We start from the raw sequence: 23,060 nt of genomic DNA on the forward strand, positions 1-23,060 counted from the left end.
CTTCTCTAAGCAGTAATTAAGGGACCCAGGCTCCTACCATCTGTGGTTCTTCCTTCCTCTAGGTCCTCAGAGGTCTCTCCATTTCTTCAGAGAATGGAGGTTATGGGGAGGAGGAAGACTACTAAAGCTGGAAGTAAACACATCACTTCCACCCACATTCCATTAATGGGAACACGGTTGTATGACTACACCTAACTGCAGGGGCGGCTGGGAAATACAGTCTAACTGCGGTTCCAAGAGGAAAAGGAAATGGTTTTGTGAGCAAGTAGTCAGATGCTGCCACACAGGTTAATTGCCATCTTAAAATACCACAAGGGCTGTCCAGCGTATGGTGCTATACTAAAATAGTTTGATATCTGAGATCACTTGATAAGTGGGACTTGTAATTATTTTTATACCTATATTTTAATGGCAACAGAGGTATCAATATTTGACCATTATATAACAGAAGTATGCAAAAAAGAGACAAGAAATTCTTTGAAGAATGATAATAAAGTCTTAAGGAGAGGACAAGATATGAATAAATATAAACATCAGTTATTTTATTCAAACACATTGAGTTGCAGACATTATCATGAGAAAAGAGAAAAACGGGATATTACTATAGAAACACAATAACTAGAGATTTTGAAAGGTGCCTCAATTAGTAAATTCTGTACATGGTAGATTGTAAAAAAATTCAATGGCTAAAACCTAGATAATCATTACCATCTACTCAAATTACTGAAGTATTAGTCAAGGTTGAAATAATTCACTTATATTTCCACAGAGTTGAAACATATATATAAACCCTCCCAGCTTAGATAAGGTGGCAAAATATTTAAAATTGAAGATATCAGATGTGCTTAACAAATCTAATTCTAACCTGAGAAAATGCTCATTCTAAAGAAAAAAAAATAAATATTATATCTGTTTTTTTAAACATGAATTTATTTTGGTAAAACTTTTAATAATTATATCTTTTCTAATAAAATGTTAATAGTTGCAAATATTCCCAGCAGTTTTGAAAAACAAGCATAGTTATTCTGAGAGCAACCAAGGGATATACAGATGGTTAGATGGATGAAAGAAGGACAGGAAAAAAAAAAGAAAGGAAGACATCAATACATAAATAGTATGGCTAAAATTTCAATGTTATATCTGGGAAATGTCCATATGCATGGAACAGCATTAGCAGAATTATTTAGTAGAGTGATGTTTATAATTTTGGTGATGGATAAGTGCTTGTAAATGCAAAGAAGACTTTGGGGATTAAACCACAAAATCAGAGCATATTAGATGAGAAGGATTCTCAGAGGTCATCTAGCCAAATCCTGTCCATTATATGTGATGTACAGATATTGACAATTATATGAAAATATATAGCTGAAGTCAGTCAACCAATGATGAAAACAGTAGTGCAGTTCATATATACTATATATTTTATTCTTATATTCACTACTGACAGTACTATTTGTTATGCATTTATTTCTAATACATGGAACAACTATTATTCTATACCATGATTATTAATTTGCAGACTGTACTTCTAGCCAGGGAACTCCTTAAAGTCATCCACATCTTTTCCATTTTTGCATACTTGGAAAATAGTTGGTTCTCAGTAAATGCTTGTGACGCTAAAACCCCAACTGAGAGAAGCATATAATTGTGGTGGACATCAGAAAGGCCATTATTGCCACAGCATGTCTTTCTGCCCTCAAGTCCGGTCTCCAGACTTATTGCTTCCAGGATAGGCGTTTAGGTTTATTTCTCACCACTAGAGGGCAGGAAATGCTTTGCGAAGGGAAATACAACCCCTTCACCTGTGTAAATGATTAGACTCCCCAGGAATAAATAAATTAATCACAAGAAGGTCGAAGCTATCCCAATGTCTAAGACTTTTAGAAAAGCTATTGCACTCTTCACCTTTTCCCTCAAAAACCTTTCTTTATTGATGGGTTTGGTTCAAGCTCTTTCATTTAGATAGTTAATGTCTGTTCCCTTTCCTACATAGGGGACTTCCTGACACATTCACATAAAAAAAACCTCCACTTAAAATACCTTACAAACAACCACACCATAAAAATGCAGTAGCAGCATCCTTGTATTTATGAGGCATCCAAAAGACTTACTTGGATTTTTATCTTGGTTAATCTTATGATGTAAGAACTCTCAGCTTCCAGAAGCCACAGTGAAATCGTCACCCTTCCTTGACCTCATAGGTAATCAGATCTCCTGAGTCCACACTGTTTTTGCCCACCGCAATAGATGACTCAGACTTTTGACTGTGCCTTTCTTTTTAAATTTTCTCCCCCCTGTTAAATCCCAGTCCCTTCCAGTGTGAGTGGAGTAAGGGTGAACAACTCTGGTCGCAATGACTACCTCAGCATATCCTGGCTGCCGGCTCCTGGAGACGTGGATAACTACGTGGTGACACTCTCCCACGATGGCAGAGTGGTTCAGTCCCTCGTGATTGCCAAGTCTGTCAGCGAATGTTCCTTCAGCTCCCTCACCCCCGGCTGCCTCTACAATGTGACCATAACTACGAGGAGTGGCAAGTATGAAAATCATTCCTTCGGCCAAGAGCGGACAGGTGAGGATCTCAGGAGGTACAGGCTCTATAAGAACCAGCCGGCTATGTGGTTCAGGGCATCACAGATCTGCAGCAATTCTGTAATGACGGGATTAAAGACCGTTGAGATCACAACATTATTATGGAGTCTTCATATTTTCACCCAAGAAGTTCCTTATGTGAGCAGATGTTACCTTTAAAGTAAGATGAACACCATTTTCGTGGCTAGAATTCATAGTATATTCAAATATAGTAACAGGTATTTCTGTTTAGGGTTGCTAGACCCTGGCTCTATGGATGTTCACTAATTTAATCCTTATAAAGTCCTTATTGAGGTAATTGTTGTTACTATTCCCATTTTACAGATTCTGATAAGGTGCTGAACCAAGGTTCAGGGTAACTTGTCCAACTGTTTAACTTGTTAAACAGCGAGTGCACTTCAGATCCTGAATTTAAACCCAGTTCTGAATGACTCCAGAGCCTACTAAGTTCTCTGTCCTGAAATCCTTCCTGAAATGTCTGTTGGTCAAGACCACTGTTCATCCTTTTTCACACAAGGTGAAAATGTGAACCTTTATAATTCTGGGACTAAGAGCAAAATCTTAGCAAAGGCTTTGAAGGCCTGATCTTCGATGTGCTGGAAAGAACTAAGTTTAGACAACTACCATTTTCCCAATATACTTATGCTTCCTGGGGTTTACATCTGAGATTTCTGCTTAAGGTGAGATTAATATTTTATCAAATCTTTCCTGCTGAGCTATGATTTGATATTTGCATTTTAAAATGTCAGTTTTTCCATGAGAATCTGGGACAACTGACATCATCCAATGCCCCAGCACGGGGTCTGGAGCCTAGTAGGCTCCAGAGTCATTCACTGAGTAATGAATGTTTGGTAAATGAATAATCAGAAATCACCTAGATCAGGGGTTTTCACCCAGTGCTTCGTGGGTAGACTTTAGGAAAGTAGTAACCCCCAAATTGTCCGTGAACTTGTTGGGGATAGGGCAGGTATGTGCATTTCTTTGGAAAAATGGCTTTTATCAGATTCTCATAGTTTCTGTGACCTCAGAAAGTTAAGAACCACTGATTTATATTGTTACAGCATGCTAGCATTGAAAGTGTCCTTAGAATGATCTAATCCCATCTCATTTGAGATAAAGTCCCAGAGAGACACTGTGGCTTCTCCAAGGTCACACGGCTGAGCAGTAGCCAAGCCCTACTGTGCTCCAGGGCTGTTTCCACTACGTCATGCTCTCCCTGAAAGCACTAGTCAGGGATATAAAGAGATAGTCCCTACCCTCAAATTATTACGTATGCCGATAAGCACAATACTGACTGAGATCTGATTTCTATTTACAAATAGAAATGCCTTATGTCAGTGTCTTCTGTTGATTAATTTGGAGCCTAAAAATTGCCAGAAATTAAAGGATATGTCATCCAACCACTAGCCCCTTGCTTCCCCTTGGTGTCAATTCATGAATGTTTCCTATCCACATGACCTTCATATTGCACAGCCTTGTGCTAGGATTGATTTTAAATGCAAGAAAAGTGATCCTTTATTCAAAGCACCCTTTTGATGCTTTACCAACATGAACTTGGATTTGGCACGTGACTAATCAAGGCAAACCACTGCCCCTGACAAGTCAGTTTAACTGCAGAGTCGTGTCTGAGTTGTTGCCTTGTTGATTTTGGCTGATTGTCTCAATGCCTTCTACATTTCGGGTGAAAGTGTCAATATTTCTAATTCTGTATCGCACCATCTCACCATACAGCAAGGCAAGTCCCACAAATTGCCTCCAGTTCCACCTGGAAAGCCCCTTACTGACTTAGCATGGTATTCAGCCTGGTTTTTCTTCATGCTTTGTCTTCAGTAAATTGCCTGGATCATTGACCTTTCTTAGCCCATACTTACAGTGTCACTTCAGAATTTCTTCTGTACAAGTCTGTGATGATTAAATTCTAGCAACACTCTGATTGGTTCCAGATAAATATCTTGAAAACAAGCACACCTGCCCTTGCTCCATACCTGTGGTGAGATATATTCCAATACAAAAACCAGCACACATAAGCCAACAAAGGATAGTAATGCAATTTGTAGGTGTTAAGAAGCTTCATGAAAAATGTAGCTTAGATACCAAAATATTGAAATTTCTGGGTCATTTCATGCTTTGGAAGAAAGTAGAAGAGAAAACTTGGACATAGGCATGGCATGTGGTCAAAGCAGAAATCCCTTAACATAAACCAAACACAGGCAGAGACTACACGACCCAGAGAACATGTTAGTATTAAGATAGAAATTTAGGGCCCTGGATCTGAATGAGTTCATACTTCTTTTCAATGCTCCTTCTCATTAATATTTATAAAATCCAGTTATAGCCAAGTAGTAATGAATCTAGGGCCTAGTTTTGAATTAAAATACAGCCCCAAATGAAAAAATAGAATATCCTTAATATCATGCTCAAAATACAGAATTGCCTTATTTTACAGTATTCCTGTTAACAAGCACTGATTGATTGATTGATCAATTGAGAAAAAACCCATGGGTACACAGATTTGTTTGTTCATTTGTTTATATGTTTATGGGGAATGTCAGGTGCGCAAAGTTGGATTAATCATAATTCTTGGTTCAGGATCCTGTGCATCAGTTGCCACTTTGCCACTGCTATTTGGTTTTATGGCATTTAATTAAATTTAGACATTTAGTTAATAATTTTTAGTAATTTAATATGTACTTGAGAAACCACTACCCAAAATAAAAGCTAGGGACTTGATAATAATTTATATCAGATCATGTATTTCACACCTCACTGGTCCATCCCAAAGTAACCATCATCTTGACTCTTATTTTTCTCTCTTGCCTTTCATCCTGCAGTTTTATTATTTATGTAATCCTAAAATTATATTTTTAAAATTTTAGTTGTTTTAATACAAAAAAGGTATTTTTTATGCAGTATGTAATCTTTGGGGACTAAGATTTTTCACTTAGTATTATCTTGATAAGATTCATCCATATTTTGTGTTTTGATATTAAGGGTGAAATCCATATTTTTGTGTTTTGAGTTAAGAAAAATTGTGACTGCTATATAGTATTTCACTGTGTTTATATACCATTTCATTCATCTGATCTCCTGTAGATGGTCATCCTCTCTCACACTTGGTTTTATCAAGTTTTTAAATTTTGCCAACCAAATGGATATAAAATGGTATTGTGCCATGGCCCTGACTTGCATTTCCTTGATCACCAATGATGTTGAGCATCTTTTCACATATTAATTACCATATGTGTTTCCTCATCTTCCGTTTTTCTTTTGGATTGTTTATACTCTTCTTGGTAACTTATTATCATATCTTGAGTCACCAAGGTATGCTGGAATTATTAATATCATTGCCATTATTCATATTAATCATCAGTTATTATGTTTAATGCTCCATTTTGTACATGACACTTTGTGTAGGCTAACAACAGGATTAGAATTAATTCATCAGGTCTGTAAAAAGATCCATTTAATCAGTCCAAACAGTGTAACAATCTTTCCCCTCCAGAAATTTGTGATCTGAAGGTCTAAGATTTTTCTTTTAAATGCACACAGTAAAAATCTATTCACTTTCCTTTATCGTCCCGTGTTGTCATCTGTGATCAGTTGCTCCCTCAGAACCATTAAATCTCTAGCTGTTTTGTGTTCTCTTTTGCAGTGCCTGACAAGGTCCAGGGAGTCAGTATCAGCAACTCGGCCAGGAGCGACTATTTAAAGGTATCCTGGGTACATGCCACTGGAGACTTTGATCACTATGAAGTCACCATTAAAAACAAAAACAACTTCATTCAGACGAAAAGCATTCCCAAGTCTGAAAACGAGTGTATATTTGTTAAGCTAGTCCCTGGACGGTTGTACAGTGTCACTGTTACTACAAAAAGTGGACAATATGAAGCCAGTGAACAAGGGAATGGAAGAACAAGTAAGTGGGAAGATTGCAAAATTTGGTAGTTGGTTGGGACTTGAAGATCATCGAGTAAATAATTTATCTGAACCTTGAATTTTCTCTACTTACTGATCAGTAAATTACATTCCCAGTTAGTCTCAGTTGGAGCTAGCATCATTCAGCCAAGCCATGGCCTATAATTACAGAATATTTATTGGCAGATAAAAGCAAGCATAGTGGGGGAGCAGGAACACCAAATTTCTCATTTTTCTTCCCTGTCCTCCTGCATTGTGGCATTTAAAGTTCTAGATGTCTTGTTTTATCCTATGATTGAGATCAAAACTCATTTTATAATTATATTCTACCAATACTTAGCATATAAGATTTATGCCAGGAAAAAAATTACAATTTTAATAGTTGCTTCCAATTTTTCTTGTTTAATTATGCATGAAGTAGCTGAAGTGGTTTATTTGGGAAAGGGAGATGTTTGCCAGTTCTGTGAATGTGATTCATAAATTATTGTGTAGTAAACTCTGATCAGTCACTTTTCTGACATGTCTTCTCATAGTCCCAGAGGCTGTTAAGGATCTCACATTGCAGAACAGGAGCACTGAGGGCCTTCAGGTGACATGGACACGAGCTGATGGGGACGTCGACCAGTATGAGATCCAACTGCTTTTCAACGATATGAAAGTATTTCCTCCTTTTCACCTTGTCAATACCGCAACTGAGTATCGATTCACCTCCCTCACACCAGGGCGCCAGTATAAAATTCTTGTCTTGACGATCAGTGGAGATGTTCAACAGTCAGCCTTCATTGAGGGCTTCACAGGTAATTGGAAATCTGGCTCTAGAACCTGACTAGATAGTGTGGTGTATTTAGCATGTTGGGTAGCCAGGCGTTTTGGTTGAGGATTCAAAGGGCTAAGGGGTTGGGGGGTGGCAAGAAGGGAGAAGGTTATCTTGATAGTGACAATAATGTTGTCCAAGCTGGTTTAACAAAACTAAAGTATGATGTAGCGGGAGAAAAAAAAAAGCTTTCTGAAAAATAGCATTGAATTGATATGAATAGCTGTTGCCTGTGAGGCATACAGATTAAGTATAAATAACCTGATTGGTTGGCTGGATATTCCTTCTTTGGAGCTCTATTAGGAGTGTTGCTATAATAGTTAACATTTATTAAGAGTTTACTGTGAACTAGACACACAGCAAAGTACTTTATATGTACATTTTGTTCAGTCCTAACAATTTCGTGGGCTGGTCGCTATTAGTATCATTGCTGTTTTTTGGATAAGGAAACTGAAACTTACAGGGGTTAAGCAGTTTGCCTATAGTCCCACAACTAGTAAATGAGAAAACCAAGACTTGGACCAAGTCAATCTAATTAGCGCCCACTATATAACTGGCATTCTTCATTTCCACTCACTGGCCTTGATGTCCCTCTAAACTTCCCCCGTCAACTTCAGCTCAAGCAGAAACGTCAGAGAAAAATGGTAGATTGATAGCAATTTTTTTCATATGTATTTTTTCAGTAGACGCCAAGAGGTAGGAAGCACGAAACTTTTAGTTGAAAATTTCCACAGTTCATTCTCTAAGTGATGGTTTTTAAATTTATTTTCTTTTTTAGTTCCTAGTGTTGTCAAAAATATTCACGTTTCTCCCAACGGGGCGACAGATAGCCTGACGGTGAACTGGACTCCAGGTGGGGGGGACGTGGATTCCTACACGGTGTCAGCGTTCAGGCAAAATCAAAAGGTTGAGTCTCAGACCGTCCCCAAGCTTGTCTCTGAGCACACGTTCCACAGGCTGGAGGCCGGGGAGCAGTACCGGATCGTGATCGCCTCTGTCAGCGGGTCCCAGAAGAACCAGGTAGATGCGCTCGGGCGGACAGGTAAGGGTCCCCCTGGAGAAGGGCCAAATAGTTCTCCATAATGGGACAATGGATGGGCTTGGCCACTCACAAATGGAAAATATCCAAATTCAAAACCACTAAGTTCGTACAATTCAATGTGGTTTCAAGAGCCTTTCTCATATTTTTTTTCTTTGCATTTTTGTTTCTGAATAGAGCGATTCAAAAACAAATGAAAGGTAATTAGAAACCAAATAATGTGAATAGATTTTTATACTTGCTAAGGGATATAATAGCTGATTCTCTAACTCTGCGTGTTTCAAAATTTTACCCCTTTCTCAAAATTCTTTAAAGAAAAACACACCTATGCCATCTACTTCATTTGTGATGAATTAATAATGTATCTGTTTATTTATATTAATATCACTATTCACATAGTACTTTCAAAACAAAAATAAGCTATTAGCACCACTATAAATGCCAGGCATTTAAAATGATCTTTAGCCATACTACAAGGTAGAGATCATTATCTTCAATTTATAGATGAGGAAAGTAAGGCTTAGAAAGTTTATAAAACATTATCAAGGATACATGTAATAAGACCTAGAGCTATAATTCAAACCTAGGTCTATCTGGCTCCAAGCGTCACGCTGTCTCTACTGTGATACAATATGTACTAGATGTCTTCCATTCTCATGACCACTTATTTAGTTGTGGGGCATGGGCCTCTGTACTGTGCCCTTCTCTGTCTCTATTTCATATACGTATATCTCCAACTATATGTCAAGCACTATGTTAGAAAATGGGAATTCAGCAGCAAGATAGAGCCCCTGACCAAAGAAGCTTACACTATAGTGAAGGAGTCAGGTAAAAGGCAACTAAAGTATAGCATGATAAGTGCTAAAATAAAAGTAATGACAGGATACTATAGGAGCAAACAAAAAGAGTCAGGGAAGGCTTCCAGGAGGAGGTAACATTTAAAAAGACACTAAGAAATTATCCTGGTGAAGTATGTGTTGATCTGATTCCAGCAGAAAAGCAAAGGCCTGGACGGGAGAGAAAGCATGGCACATTTGTGGAGCTATACACTACTTATGCTAGAATAACGATGTGAGCCATGTGGCCAAGTAGGTAGAAGGACCTAATTTCAAAGGGCCTCGTATGCCTTGTTAAAGTGTTTAGAATTGTGGATAGCCATTAAAGGGCCATCAGCATGGCATGCTATGAGAATCTGCCAGACACTGTGTACAGTTAGAAACAGTGGGAAGTGAGGAAACAAGAGACTTGCAGTACTGTGGGTGAGAGATGATAGTGTCCTAGGCTAGTGAGGAAGAGAAGGAGAGAAGTGGAAAGACCCAAGAGGTGTAAGATTTAGGAGACAGGAATGACAAGACTCATGTTTGATTATGTAGAAATGTGAGGGTGACAAGTTTCTGACTTGGACCAAGAGTTGGACCAACAAAGGGCAATAAGGAGGTGGTGGGAGGGAGATGAGCAGTTCAATTTGGGCATCTTGAGGGTTGGGGGGGTGTCTGTGGAACATCCAGAGAGGGATGTCATTTGCAAAAATAGAAGAGCGATCTGAACTGAGAGTTTAAATTTGGCAGTCATCACCACATGGCTAACAATTCAAACCATGGGAGTAGATGAGATCTCTTAAAGATATTATGTAGAATGAGAAAAAATATAAGCTTAGGACATAAAATATTATTAACAAATAATACTTTCTGGCCTTTCACATCAGGAGCTGTAGTACAAACACTGTTATATGCTACTGCTTAGGTCAAGGCTTGAAGCTTTGACTTGAGTTAATCTTGGGAATGAAAGTCTAAACAAGCGACACCATTCAGTTATCCAAACTGTATTCATTGAATGTAAATTTGTTCAGCATTCTTCCACTTTCTAGATACATCGATATGCATATGCACTCTGCATATTTATCAGTGTCACTTCCACTAATTTTTCTACTTGTTTGACTTCAAGATCCCGTCTAAATCAGAGAAAAAAAATAGAGAATCTAAGCAGTTATACAGATAATTCAGGCCAAGAAATAGTTTCTCCTAAGGGCACATGGAAAGTGTCAATGATGCAACCATGAGGCATCATCTTCCATCTGCAGTTGATTTAGGGAAGTTCTTCTCACTTGGTTACTTAACCCTAAGTGATGGAACTGGCCTTTCTTTTCTTTGCAGTCCCAGCGTCCGTCCAGGGAATAACTGCCGACAATGCATACAGTAGTCACTCCTTAATAGTAAGTTGGCAAAAAGCTGTTGGCGTGGCAGAAAGGTATGATATCCTGCTTCTAAGTGAAAATGGGATCCTCCTAAGTAACACGTCAGAGGCAGCCACCACTAAGCAGCACAAATTTGAAGACCTAATACCAGGAAAGAAATACAAGATACAGATCCTAACCGTCAGTGGAGGCCTTTTTAGCAAGGAAGCCCAAACCGAAGGCCGAACAGGTAATTCGCACAGCTTGTTGTTTCGTACAATACCTCCCTGTCTGCTATTCCTTAAGAACTGTAGGGCCAAAGGGATGAAGCAACACTGGGAGATGATATATATTTCTTGACACAGCAGAGACATTCACCGTGATTTGCCACTTCCGCCAGTCGGCCTATTCACACAGCTTTCAGCCCACCACACTCCAATTCAGATTTTGCATCAGAATTGGCTCTATTCATTTCTTATTTTTGCTGTAATAAATTGCCACAAACCTTGCAGCTTCAAACAACACAGATTTATTATCTTATAGTTCTGGAGATCAGAATCTGAAAATAGGTTTTATGGGGCTAAAATCAAGGTGTCAGGTCACAAAAGGGCTGTGTTTCTTCTAGAGACCTCGTGGGGAGAATCCATTCCTCACCCTTTTCAGCTTCTAGAGGCCACTCACGTTCCTTCCAGCAATGGCCTCACTCCAACCTCTGTGTCTGTCACAATATCGCCTTCTCTGCTCTCTTGCCTCCCTTTTCCATCTTTTAAGGACTCTTGTGATCACACTGGTCACCACTCGGAAATCCAGGATAATCTCCCCATCTCAAGATCCTGAACTTAACCACATCTGCAAAGTCCCTTTTGCCACATAAGGTAACATATTCACAGGTTCTGGGGATTAGGACATGGACATCTTTGGGGGCCATTATTCAAACAGCACCACTGGTCTGATTATTTATTTATTAAACACCTAGGTCTAAAAGGGGTTTGATGTTGATAGGGACATAAAGGTAAATTAGGCATGCTTCCTGTCCTGGAAGAAGTGACTGACAGTTGGGGGAGACAGACACATGGACAAATAATGACAATACATTGTGATAAGGGTTGTTTGTGAGAGAGGAACGTCCAACAGCAAGGGGAGCATGGAGTCAGGTGGAATTGGGAAGTCTTCTTGAAAGTGACCTTTCAGTACTGTCATGAAGGATGAAGCAATTCTCCACGTGGAGAAAAGCTAGAAGGACACCCAGTGCAGACAGACGACCACGTGCCAAGACAAGGAGGCGTGAGAAGGAGCAGTGAGATTTTGTGGTGGCCGAAGTGTGTGTTACATGGTGGAGACGTGAGGCTGGAAAGGCAGGTTCAGGCCAGATTAGATAGTGCCTGGCGTGCCTTCCTCAGGAATTTATTTTCCATCTTATAAAATAAATAAAAGGAGACAATAAAAGTTTTTCAGCCAGAGAGTGAATGTTCTATAATAAAAATTTGTACTTAAAAAAAAAAAAAGGTAAATCAGATGGCAATGGGGGATAGATTGAATGGAGAAGAGACCAAAGGTGGGGAGACAGGCTCATAAATACACTTGTTATTGAGCACCTACTGTGTGCCAGGCACTGTCCTAAATGCTGGATACACAGAAATGAATAAAACAGCCCTCATGGTCATGAAGCCTATATTCTAGTGAGGGAGAAAGGCAATGAATAAAATAAAGAAGTAAAAAATGTAGTACGTTAAATGGTAATAAATACTGAGGAGAAAATTAAAGCAGGAAGTGAGTTAGCAAGTGCTAGACGCTTACAATTTTAGATAGTACAGTCCTGAAAGGTTCTGTTGAGAAGGTGACATTTGAGTAAAAATCTGAAAGAAGTGAGAAAGAGGACCGTGTAGATATTTGGGGAAGAGCATCCCCAAGCAGAGCAAACAGCAAGGCGAAGACCCTGAGGTGGGAGCGTTGGAGAAGCAGTAAATGAGGCCACTATTGGTAGAGCACAGTGAGTGATGACAAAGTGAGGGGAGGTAGTCAGAGAGGTAACTGGGGTCCTAAGGTGATGGCAGTCATAGAAACGATAAGGATCCAAGGCAAAACTAATGCAGGGGCCCTGATGAAGAATAGTAGATATAGTCAAGAAATAGTCCTGCATTAGATAAGATGGCACTTGGTGGCCGAGTGGAGTATAAAATGAGGAATAGAAGAAGACTCTACAGTTTCTACCTGGTAGAAGATGATTCTATAAACTGAGATAAGAGAAGCAGGAGGAGAGAGTGTCAAGGAAAAAGATACAGGGCTCAGTTCTGAACTGAGTTTGTGATGTCTGAATGACTTGCAGAGAGAGGTGATCAATAGGTCATTGATAATAGGGGCCCTCAGCTCAGAAAAGTGAGCTGGAGATAAAGATTTGGACAAAAATTCTAGTTAAATCCATGTTTTAGTCTGTTCAGGATGCTATAACAAGAATACCATAAACTGGATGGCTTAAACAACAGACATTTATTTCTCACAGTTCTGGAGGCTGGAAGTTCAAGGTCAAGGCTCCAGCAGATTTGGTGTCTGGTGAGGGCCCATTTTCTGGATCACAGCAAGCATCTTCTCACTGTGTCCTCACGTGGTGGGAAGGATGAGAGAGCCCTCTGGGGTCTCTTTTATAAGGCACTGATCCCACTCATGAAGTCTCCACCCTCATGACCTAATCATATTCCATTCGCTACCCCCTGAAACCATCATTTTGGCCCTTAGGTTTCATCGTGCATTTCCGGGGAGTCGGGGCGGGGACACAAACATGCAGGCCATGGCGAGCCATAAAGTGAATGAGACTGACTGTTTCGCTAATGTTATAGAATATGAAGGAGACAAAGGGTGAAACCATGGGAAATACCAACTTTTAAGATCTGGCATAAGGAGAGGGAAAAAGCAAAAGACCCTGAGAAAGTGTTTGGAGAAGAGAACCCAGGAGAGAGGAGACAGATGTCCTGTCCTATTTCCACTGGCATCTTAAGACTTCCATGGTATCAGGCAGCATCTGTGCCAACAGTTTGGAAGCAGGTCATTTCTGGTGGCACTTGATCACCTTGCCAGCAGGTAGCACGGAAGGCCAAAAGGGTTCCAAAATCCTAATGTAAACCTTTTTTTTAAAATGGTTTTGGCTTTTCCTCTTCCTTCTCTTTCCCATGTCTCTGAATCTAGTTTTCTCTTTCTGCCTGATTTTCCCTTTCTTTCATACCTAGTCTCTCCTTCCCACTGCCCTTCCCTCCAATGGTCATTTCTTAGCTCTCAGAGGGCACTCAGAGACAGTTTGCTGATCTCTGATCTAGTTCCTAGTATTGGAAAAACATTTAGTCACACAGGTCAGACTAACATTTATTTTACATGCAAAAGATATCTTTAAAGATAGTTTTCCATTAGTGGGGGTTTTTTGTTGTTGTTCTCTTGTGGTTTTGCTTTTTAACATGAACTAACATTAACATTAGCTCCAGCCTCGCTAATTCACAATATTCGGATTTCTTTGCTCTGGGGTCTCCACGAAGTCAGTATTCTTAAAGGCAGGGACAGTGTGTTTTGAGCTGCTTGTTGGAGTTGGCCATCTAGGCGCCAACCGCGGGCTGGGTCAGGGTTGGCTGTACCAAAACTCAGTCTCATTCTCTTGCTCCTCAACATTTCTAGTCCCAGCAGCTGTCACCAACCTGAGAATCACAGAGAACGCCACCAGACACCTGTCCTTCAGCTGGACCCCCTCAGAGGGGGAGCTCAAATGGTACAACATCTTTCTGTACAACCCAGATCGAACTCTTCAGGAGCGAGCTCAAGTTGGCCCGCAAGTCCAGAGCTTCTCTTTTCAGAACTTGCTACAAGGTCGAATGTACAAAATGGTGATTGTAACTCACAGTGGGGAGCTGTCTAATGAGTCTTCCATATTCGGTAGAACAGGTAAGACCTGAACCCAAGCTGTCATGAATAGCAGGGAAATTGTCACAGTACTCACTGGCTTTTCCTTGATTTGTCTTTAGTTTCCTGTTCTACCCAGGGTGTAGCTTTATATGAAATTTGTGATCTTTATATGAAATTTCTGACCCTAAATCAGACCTTTGATTATATATCAGAATAGTTTTTGCACTGGTTTTTGCTTTGTTTCCTCCACGTGCTTACCTCATAGAGTTTTAGTGAAAAAAATGAATCTGGCTCCTCTACTTGCCAGCAAACTGCAACGCGAGGGTTATAACCCATTGGGGCACAATTCAAGCTGTGCCTTTCAGCTTTCTACAGGAAATAGATGGAGTGGAGAGCAGGTCCAAAAAAGGGCAGCTACAAATGGGGCCAACAAGCAAAGACTGCTGTGAATCAGAAACACAGCACTAGATGAAGTGAACACAAGAGTTCCAGGAAAATGAGAGAGAGAAACATCTCTGGGTTTTGCAAATAAGAAACTGGATCTACTCTTTCTCCATAATTTGAGTCCATTATCTCATTTTTTCTATTCAATTTTTATTCTTTTTTTAAATATTTATTTATTTATTTATTTGACTGCGCCGGGTCTTAGTTGCGGCATGTGAACTCTTGAGTTGAGGCATGCATGTGGGAATCTAGTCCCCCGACCAGGGATGGAACCCCGGCCCCCTGCATTGGGAGCACTGAGCCTTAGCCACTGAACCACCAGGGAAGTCCCCAATTTTTATTCTTAATTGACAGTTGTTTTTGAGTGCTCTTGTGTGCCAGGCACTGGTCTCACTGTTGCACTAGGAGAGTAGACAAGACTCACAGGGCCCCTGACCTCACAGGGCTCTACACTAGCAGAGAGGAGGAGGGGGCGGGATGGCAGATTTTAAAGGATGATTTTGGAACCCCTTAAATCCTCTGAAGGAAATAAACATTATGTTGTGACACAGCGTGACTCGGCAGGACAAGACTTAGAGACCACTTTAGACAGAGAAAGCTTTTCAGCTGAGACCCGAAGGTGAGAGGAGCCATGGGAAGAGCTCATTATAGTCACTCAACAGGAGTTCTCAGCTTGTCTTCTGAGGGAATGAAAAAGAGCAGCGGATAAGCCATGAGTGGAATTTCCTAGATGTTACCATCTTCAGGGCCATCTGCCCTCGGCACATCTTCCTTTATCTGCTCATTAATGTTTAAAATTCCTCCAACAAGGGACAACAGTCTTCACTCTCCAAAGAATCATGAAGCTTACATACCCACGGGACAGGTGCCAGCCTGACTAACTTATACTATGGTAGAAATGACTGTTAACACTTCACTTCCCAAGTGAGGTTCCATCAGTATAGATTTTGGGGGAAGAAAGAGCTGAGAGAGAGAACTGAGAACCTAAGAGAGGATGGAGAGGAAGTAAAGAGGCCCAGAGAGGGATGTTATGGGATGGTGGCCCGAGTGAGATGCGCCAGACTGGAAGGGGCAGGAACACTTTATGAACAACTTTCAGGGCTTTTTATATCCTAAGTTATGAACTATTTGCCCAGTCTTAGTCATTTCTGAAGATTTCACTTTATATGTTTATCAGAGGACATGTAGCGAGCATATAGAAGTCACCACCTCTTGTGCTTTGTTTTATTTTAATTTGTGCCAGGTCTCTAGCCCACATGCCCCTAAACTCAAGTGACCTGAAGTAGAAGCAAGATCTGACTCTACAATAGGCACTACTCACCCGTACACCCAACATAGCTCATGTTTTCACCTGTGGGCCAAAATGCCTTTGTTTCTATCTGTCTTGTTTTTAGTAAAGGTTTTCCCTCTCTTTAAGTCCCAGCCTCTGTGAGTAACCTCAAGGGATCCAATCGAAACATGACAGACAGTCTCTGGTTCAGCTGGAGTCCAGCCTCTGGGGACTTCGACTTTTATGAGCTGATTCTCTATAACCCCAATGGCACAAAGAAGGAAAACTGGAAAGACAAGGACCTGACGGAGTGGCGTTTCCATGGCCTCGTTCCCGGAAGGAAATACACGCTGTGTGTGATAACTCATAGTGGAGATCTCAGCAACAAGGTCACGGGGGAGAGCAGAACAGGTAAGAAGCCCAGTTGCCAATGGCCAAGTGTTGGTGGGAAGTAGCTTCCACAGGCATGTTTTAATTACGGTCTTATTAATAAGAAATAAAATCGGTAATGATGTACGATGTGCTAGCCCCTGAACTTGGGAAGGCTCTGTGATAGAATGGGTAAAGGAGACAGACTTTGGGTGAAAAGATCTAGGTCCTTGGCTTAGCTCTGCCACTTACCTATGTGAAGCTGGGCAAGTCACTGAGCATCTCTAAGCCTCAGCTTTCTTATCTGTAAAATGGGGATAATCATATACATCATCATTGTGCTACTATGATCAGTGCTTTCTAAATTTTCTTATTTCTTGGGCACACACAGATAACATTGATATCTGTGTGCCACCCTGGGGTCAATGAACAAGGCTCTCTGCAATTGGGTGTAACTGTCTGTGGACTCTAGGCTTCACATCCCCAAATCTGATGGAATAAATATCTTCTCATACTTATAATCCATTCAGGGCACACTCATACTCCATAGCACCCTGGAGAAAAAGCTCTGGTTATAAAAATTAAAGAAAATGTACATAAAACACTTGAGGACAGTGTCTTACACGTAGTAAACACTGTAAATGGAAGCTCTTATTATTATGTTATCATATTACCTCTTCCTACGAAGTACATTAAACGTATGTCTGATGTCGCTCAGCTATCTTATTTATATATGTTATGGCATAGAAGTGATTACATGATTTTTTACTTTCTCATACATACAGCCCCAAGTCCTCCCAGTCTTATGTCATTTGCGGATGTTGCGAACACATCGTTGGCCATCACCTGGAAAGGGCCACCGGACTGGACAGACTACGATGACTTTGAGCTGCAGTGGTTCCCCAGAGATGCCGTCACAGTCTTCAACCCCTACAGCAACAGAAAATCAGAAGGACGCATCGTGTATGGTCTTCGTCCAGGGAGATCTTATCAATTCAGTGTCAAGACTGTCAGTGGTGATTCCTGGAAAACCTACAGCAAACCGATTTTTGGATCTGTGAGGACAAGTATGACATGTCTTGATTCTCAGATGAAGTGGGGAGGAAGTATGTGTTGCAACATCTTATTCCAATGGGGCTTTTGGTTTAAATCCACATTTTTACCTGAAATTGGTTAGATTTGAATTCAGACAGAAGTTTTATATAGATTTGTTCATTTATTCAACTTTAACAACAAGAAATAATCTCTGCCCTCATGGAGCTTACAGTTGAGTGGGAGGTACTATCATTAAAAAGACATTTTGGGTGTGATGAAGGAAGTATTTGGCACTAGAGAAACACAGGGTAAAGGCATCTGACCCAATAAAAGGGAGCTTCCCAGAAGAAGAAACATCCAAATCAAAACCCAAGGAAAGAGTAAGACTCACCGGGTGGAGATGCAGAAAGAAGTAAAGAATGTTCCAGGTAGAGAGAATAAAAGATTCCAAAACCAGGCAGGAGACAGGAATAGAAAGGAGTTTAGTTGGCCAGAGGATAAAAGGTGAGGATTAGGAGAATCAGGTCATAAAATGTCTTGTGAGCCATGGTAATGATTTTGAACCTCAGTCCATTGGAGCCACTGAAGGATTTTCAGCCGAGATATAATCAAATTTGCATTTTAGAAAGTCACTATGGGGATGGAACAGAGAACAGATTGAAAGGGGCAAACTAGAAACAGAGGGACTGGTTAGGACCTATTGCTGTAAATCCTAAAGATGAAAATACTTCAACAATAAAGTACATATCGGTTTCTTCCCCAAGGCATTTTGAGATAAATACCACAGACTTCAAAGAAACAGAAGTTTTTGGTATAGGAACCTCAATCCAAATATTTATTTTTCAATAATACCCAGTAAATGTAGTTTCTGAGATCAGATCAGATAGTTATTGGTTATTGATAAAATACAAAGTTGAAAATTAGAAATTTAAGCCAGTAGCTGTTTTGTCAATTCAACAAACATTAATGCTACAAAAATTATAACTCTTTGGATATTGTATCCAAAGAGCAGTTTGGGATCAGATAAGTGTGTGTCAGGAGAAATATGTGAAAAAGAACTAAGAGTTTTAGTTTATAGCAAGATCAAGAGGGGTTTGCAGTGGCATATTGTGGGCTGTGTAATTGAATCACAGGTGTTGGAATCTGAGAGCTCAGTTGAGGTTGGGCTGGTCAGATCACATCTGGAATATTGTATTCAGTCCTGGATGCTAGAATTTAAGAGAGGCATTTAGCAAATGGGGCCTGCCCAAGAGGAAAGCAACCGGCACCAAGAGGGACTCGATGCTGAGTTTTATGGGGAATGGCGGAATGAACTTTGAGGGTTGCATTAGTTCAGATTGGGTTTGGCTGTGGGTAACAGAAAACACAAGATAACAGAGGATTAAACAAAACAGAGGTTGAGAATTCTCATGTAAAATCATTCCAGTGCCCCATTTCTCACAGACACACTCCAGCCATGATGAACAGCTTGCACGGCTCCACCAGCCACCTTCCCACTCCTCCCAGCCCCACCCTTGGTGCCCGGGTTCGTGGTTTTCTCTGCCTAAAATGCCCCTCTCCCAATATCTTGGCGAGGTGTCATCTCTGCCAGAAAGGCTTTGCTAACTCCTGCCCACCGCTAACGCCAGAAGCAGAAAGTTGTCTGTCACTTCACACAGCATCCTCTTCCCCATTTCTTCTGGTACATTCTCTTTTCTACCTTGTATTATGACTGGTTTGGACTCGTCTCCCTTCCTAGAGGTTACGGCTAATGTCTTATTCACTTCTGGACTGTTCACAGTCTCTAGAAGGGCACATCTCACATAGTAGGTACTCGTTTCTTAGTGAATGAAGATATAACCTGAGTCTTGGAAGACAGGCAGGATTTAGAGGTGAAAAGGAGGAGAGAGAAGGAACTGAGGGAAGAGATCAAAGCAAATTTCCATATTATACTTTGTGTAAATTATCAGAATTATGGATTAGGCAGGATGTTTTAAAAGAATTTCTCCAAAGCTGAAAGAGGAGGTGTCTTTGGGTCTCAGCTGTGACTTGGTTTGAAGGGAGCTCAAAAGATTAACAAGCAGTTAATGTTTGAAAAGGCACAATTATTGTCTGCCTCAAAGGCCGATTCTTCCTCTATCCTGAAAAATCCTCGGCTTGATTTTTTTTCCTAAATCATCCTCATCTAACCTGCTGTGACTTAGCTTACATTTACAGACCTTGATATGAAACAGGAATTCACTCAGTAGCACACAGATGCTGAGTGTTTGTTGAGGACAAGGACTCCTGTAACAAAGCACGTGTCAGGGGAAGGTGGGTCGTGCTCCAAATCAGAGCAACAGGTGCTGCGCTGGGAGGGCCGAGTAGGTCTACACATAGTTCCCAGAAGAGCATAGATAGCAGGGTAACCTACGCAGTTTGGTTGTTAACTTGCACAGTCACGTGACTGCTTTTCTTTCAGACTCGTGGTTGTGTCACTCACAGGAACAAATAAAATCAGCTGCCATTCGAGTCCCTACTGAGTCAGGCACTGTGTCAGGCAGAAGAAAGTGAATGACCATAAGCACAGGGGGATGAAACCGGGGGCTGGAAGAGTCTGGCATATGTGGGGAATCACAGCAGTTCAGTCCCTGGAGCGTGGCGTGTGAGCAGGGAGGGGCAGGCAAAAAATGGAAGACAGGGACAGAAGCCAGATCTAGAAGGTAAACACGTCAGCAATGCCATTTCTTACTTTCCTCATTTTAAGAACATTTATTGAGCAGTTAGCACACCAGCCACTGTGCTGGGTGGCTGTGCATGTTTCAGCTCATTGAGTCATTACAGTAACCACATGAAGTAGGTATTCTTAATTTCCCCACTTTACAGAAAGGGCACAGATATGTTAAATCACTTGCCCACGAGTGCGTCGCTGGTAAATAGAATTTGAATTCAGGCAGATCAAGCTGCACCTACTCTGCCCCACCTTCTATCTGACTTCTGCCACTTGATTTCAGTGCCCACGTGTACATTTGTGTTTCCAGTCACAATGGCACCTGGTGATTTTTCTAAAGGGACAGAATTTTAACGTTTAGTGTTTCTCAAAGCGGAGTCTCATAGGCAGAAATCCCCTTGGAGATCTATGAAAGACAATTCACACGAAGATTGAGAATTATTTATTTAGATCTCTGAGCTAGTTGGAGCCAAAGGAGCTAAAAGGAGGTCTCACAGAGTTGTGAAAAGTGTCTCTTCCTGTCTCCTTTAGAGCCAGACAAGATACAGAATCTGCATTGCCGTCCTCAGAACTCCACGGCCATCGCCTGTTCTTGGATCCCTCCCGATTCTGACTTTGATGGGTACAGCATTGAGTGCCGGAAAATGGACACTCAAGAAGTTGAGTTCTCCAGAAAGTTGGAGAAAGAAAAATCTCTGCTCAACATCATGATGCTAGTGCCCCATAAGAGATACCTGGTGTCCATCAAGGTGCAGTCAGCCGGCATGACCAGTGAGGTGGTTGAAGACAGCACCATCACCATGATAGACCGTAAGTGTTCCTGGAGGCGTACGCAGGGCGTGTGCCTTTCTCCATGGTATCCACCACCCCTGTTCCCGTGCATGCGGCTCACCCACAGTAGTGTGTCTTGTTGTCCCTTGAGGAGGACCTGTTGTCGCTTGAAGAGGACCTGAAAGGCTCTGGGAAGTAGAAACATTTCTCTGTGTAACGCATCCTGGCAGCAAACAAGTTAGATGATCTTAAAGAACCTGGATGAGTTAGTATTTAAATACATCTCTCTGCCTGATATAGTTAGAGCCATAATGGAGCTTTTAAGCAGTTTGATGCTACAACTTCAGGAAATCCTGCTGAGGAGCTGCCTCTTTCCTTATGTTTAATGTGCTACTGGCAAATCACTTCCTCTGCCTGCTTCCCTTCAGGAGAGGAGGAGGTTTCCTTGATTCCAAGCATTACACACACACACACACACACACACACACACACACACGGTCTGATGTAGGTGAGTAGAGACCTTCATCTCACTGATATTTTATATGTACAAGCATAGTTGTGACCCTTCTTGGTTCCCTCCCCACCCTTCTTCCAGGCCCTCCTCCTCCACCTCCACATATTCGGGTGAATAAAAAGGATGTGCTAATTAGCAAATCTTCCATCAACTTTACTTTCAACTGCAGCTGGTTCAGTGACACCAATGGAGCTGTGAAATACTTCACAGTGGTGGTGAGAGAGGCTGACGGTAAGTGATCACGAATTAACTCTGCTGTAAGACACAGGATTATTTTCCCAACAGTCACTGTGGGAGCTCCTTTTGTGACAAGTTTTTAAAAGAAGAAAACTTAATTTTTATGTCATTTCACTCTCTCTCTGCTGGATGCAGGGAGATGTAACAAAAAACTGCTCAAAGGTTCTCTCAGCAATAAAGCCTATTATCTGCTGGGTTTAATTATTAAATGGGTGAGTAATATTAATAGCAACTACATCAATAATAACAATAACCATCATTTCTTGAGCCCATACTATGTGCCAGGCACTGTTGGAAGTGCATTGCATGTATTGACTCATTCAGTTTTCTTTGCTACTTATTCAGTCCCGTTCAGCTCCTTTGTTCTGCCATTAAGCAGCTATATGCTTCATCTGCCTTCCCCACTTCCTGTCTCAATACCTGCACCAATCATACACTCCCAAACCACCCACCAATTCACAAAAATATTCAAAAGCTTAAAAGAGGGAAAAAAATGATCATGAAGAGCATTCCTCCTTTCTCTACTGAATTTTCAATAATATGTTTCATTATCTAGTCGACTAAATTATTCAGTGTTACCCAATTCTTATGGATCAGGCAAATACTAGGTAATTCTTATAATAACATTCCATACAACCACCAAGTATGATCTTTAGAGCTTATTACATCAGCATTTATCAAATCATCTGCAGGAGTGCTGTATCTGGGGGCACACATGTCCATATGTGTATTTGCCACTGAGGTCTTGTGTGTTATTTCTCCAAAACAGATGTTTGTGTCTGGAATGACATTAATATATTCTACATGTCTTATATTTTTCAAAATTGTTTAAGGTGCTGCACTGGAGTTTCTTAAGCATCCCAGACTATTTTAACCCCTTTGTGGGCAATGGGAAGCTTTAAACCTGCCATGACAAGTGTTGGAGCTAAACAGTATTTCATTCTCACTGTGTATTTTTACATTTTATTTAATTGTACTAGAGCTGGTTATGCATAATTAATTCAATAATTTCAAGGGTCAATGTTGCATTCCAAGTTTCCTCACACATCCTAATTGGAGATAAATAGGTGAACTGTGGAGAGACTTTAAATTTAAGTAGGCTGCACTGAAAACAGTGTTTTCCTACCTGAATATAAGGCAGTAGCTGAAAAAAAGTAATACCCCAGAATTCAGCCTCGTGTTCTCCAGCCAGGTGGGTTTCAATTATTGATGTCCATGGAGATGGACTGTGCTCCCCTTGGTGATCTAAGATAACAATCCATCTCACATAAGTGTCATTTATAGCATATATACTCTTCCTAAAGGCAACCTTCCTT

General features: G+C 40.8%; 1 protein-coding gene across 2 annotated transcripts in view; it reads left to right on the forward strand.

Moving 5' to 3' along the window:
* Window positions 1-23,060, forward strand: part of PTPRB (protein tyrosine phosphatase receptor type B) — a 113,314-nt gene that overhangs the window by 58,296 nt on the left and 31,958 nt on the right. For both annotated transcript variants that reach the window (XM_061206321.1, XM_061206322.1), the window contains 10 exons: window positions 2,309-2,572; window positions 6,245-6,508; window positions 7,041-7,304; window positions 8,100-8,363; window positions 10,514-10,783; window positions 14,191-14,454; window positions 16,277-16,540; window positions 17,284-17,565; window positions 20,754-21,032; window positions 21,589-21,738. In XM_061206321.1, coding sequence (XP_061062304.1) covers window positions 2,309-2,572; window positions 6,245-6,508; window positions 7,041-7,304; window positions 8,100-8,363; window positions 10,514-10,783; window positions 14,191-14,454; window positions 16,277-16,540; window positions 17,284-17,565; window positions 20,754-21,032; window positions 21,589-21,738 — 2,565 coding nt within the window. The remainder of the gene's footprint in view (window positions 1-2,308; window positions 2,573-6,244; window positions 6,509-7,040; window positions 7,305-8,099; window positions 8,364-10,513; window positions 10,784-14,190; window positions 14,455-16,276; window positions 16,541-17,283; window positions 17,566-20,753; window positions 21,033-21,588; window positions 21,739-23,060) is intronic.

This window comes from Eubalaena glacialis, chromosome 11 (genome assembly GCF_028564815.1).
Source record: "Eubalaena glacialis isolate mEubGla1 chromosome 11, mEubGla1.1.hap2.+ XY, whole genome shotgun sequence".
NCBI lineage: Eukaryota > Metazoa > Chordata > Mammalia > Artiodactyla > Balaenidae > Eubalaena > Eubalaena glacialis.